The sequence below is a fragment of the Cryptomeria japonica genome, chromosome 6 (assembly GCF_030272615.1).
Source record: "Cryptomeria japonica chromosome 6, Sugi_1.0, whole genome shotgun sequence".
NCBI classification, from domain to species: Eukaryota; Viridiplantae; Streptophyta; class Pinopsida; order Cupressales; family Cupressaceae; genus Cryptomeria; species Cryptomeria japonica.
Genome location: NC_081410.1, coordinates 22,614,231 through 22,616,378, shown reverse-complemented (window position 1 = coordinate 22,616,378; position 2,148 = coordinate 22,614,231). Strand labels below are relative to the sequence as shown.

The 2,148-nt window shown below is 46.7% G+C and overlaps 1 protein-coding gene across 1 annotated transcript; it reads right to left on the bottom strand.

Annotated features, from left to right (window-relative positions):
• Window positions 1-493: 493 nt before the first annotated feature.
• LOC131030678 (uncharacterized) lies at window positions 494-1,924 on the bottom strand. The gene has a single exon (XM_057961575.2). It carries the CDS (start codon window positions 1,922-1,924, stop codon window positions 494-496), a length of 1,431 nt encoding a protein of 476 aa, XP_057817558.2.
• Window positions 1,925-2,148: the final 224 nt, after the last annotated feature.

Sequence of the window (2,148 nt, the reverse complement as noted above, 5' to 3'; positions counted from 1 at the left end):
TCGGAGCAAGAAAGAAGAAGGATCCAGTCTTGTATTACCTCCTCATTTTTCCGTTAGATCAAGAATAGCATTAAAGTCCCCAGCAACAATCCATGGCAAGTAAGGAAATAAACTACGAACCAAAAAAATATTATTCCAGACAAGGAGCTTACCTTGGAAGTCAATAGGAGCGTAGACATTAGAAAAGAGAACAGATTCCCCCGACTAGTGCACAGAGCAACCAAGGATAAGGAGGACTTAAAGGAAATCCAGGACACAGGTTGGATCTTTCGTGGGTTCCAGAGACATGCCACACCCCCCGAAGATCCCTGAGCTCCAATACACTGACATAGACCATTCCTCCACAGCTTAGATGCAATACTCATCATGCATTCCACAGAAACCTTAGTCTCCTGAAGGAAGAGAACATCAGGCGAATGACTCCTAACTAATTCCCAAACAGCCTTTTGTCTAGGGCCGCTGTTCAAGCCCCTTACATTCCATGAGATAACCATCATTTCGAAGGAGTCGAAAAGTGGGAATCCAAGGTCTTCACAGAACCTGACTCCACCAATGTCTCCCCAATCATCTTAATCTTTTCTAAGTCCTTCTTTCGTCCCATTTTAACATTTTTCTCTGAGACCCCCTTCTTGCCATCTTTTTGAAGAATGCCCAGATGAGGAGAAGATTTACCTCGCTTATCCGACTCTGGAGCTGCAGTCTGTGCAAGAATAGAAACATTCTCTACCCCTTGTCCCAATTCAACATTTGGCTCTAATATCATCTGAACCCCTGTTTGCCCATCCGTGACCATAGGCATGGCAGGCTCCCCATGAGAATCAGCAGGAGGAATGGAAGAAATAGTCCCCATTCTAGAATCCCCTGCATGTTCATCCTCAATAATTAATCCAGGATTAACTTCTGGCTGACCCAATTCATCCAAGATCTCGAACCTGTTAAAGGTATCTTCTTCCTGTCGCTCCCTTAGAGTTCGCTTCTGGCCTCTGTTTCGATTACGAGCCTTAACCTGAACAAAGCCCTCAGCATCTTTGCCCTCCCCAACAACAGGCTTCTTCCCTTTGTCCGCACTAGGAATATCACGAGAAGGAGGCGAAAATTGCTGTTCCACTGACTTGGCCTTTGGGCATCTTCTCACAAGATGGCCATATTCATGACAAAGGCGGCATCGAAAAGGAAGGGTCTCATAATCCAGTTGTTGCACCCAAGAATGTGAGCCCGCACACATCTCTACCGCATCAGGCAGTGGTCTACTCAAATCAAGTTCCACACAAATTCGAGCAAAAGTCATAACTTTCTTACCCAAGGTTTGTGATGAAGGACCCACCGGCTTCTCGAGCATCGATGCAAGCATATGGAGAACATCCTCGCGACAACATTCTATAGGGAATTTGGGTAACCGAACCCACACCGGAACCCGATTTGGAAGCTCCTCAGAAGGATTAAATCCTGCATGCCATGGTTTGACGAATAACCCCACCTGGTTATAAAAATAGGGTCCACTCTCAAAAACCCTATTCCGATCAGCCATACAAAGAAAAGTTACCATGAAAAAATTATTTACTAGCAGCGTAACCTCCATTTCGCCCTCTGGTTCCCACACTTTCTGAGCCCAGTTTTCCAGAAATTGGAGAGAAACTCTTAAACCCAGGAACTTGCAATACAACGAATGTTTAGAGTAATATTCGACATCTTCAGCAATCATTTCAAAGGGAATTACCAATTTGGGTCTATCTTTGCACCTTTCAAGACATTCGTTAATCTTCGTGATCCGAGATCCCACAGGCGAGCCTGGATCCGTAGCCCCTGTATTCTGTGAGAAGAGGGCATTTTCAAAAACCCTTGCTTCCTGACCTGGCACATTCATACCCACTGCTTCTTGAAATTTTGAACCAGGCACCGCCCTAGGCGGCTCCCCCTTGGCCATTAGCCCTCTCAGCCCTGGACACCCCACAGCGATGGGATCCGTCCGGGCCCAACACAGCCCCAACCCGTCACAACAGCGCTGCAACCAATTCGCAGGCGCTACACAAATCCGCAATCAGAAAAAGAGAGATCAGATGCGTCAAGCACAAACGCACAACTCCCGCACGCATGCACAGCCCAAACAAACCCGTCCCAGCACAGATCGACGGCCAAAAAAGAAGAAAC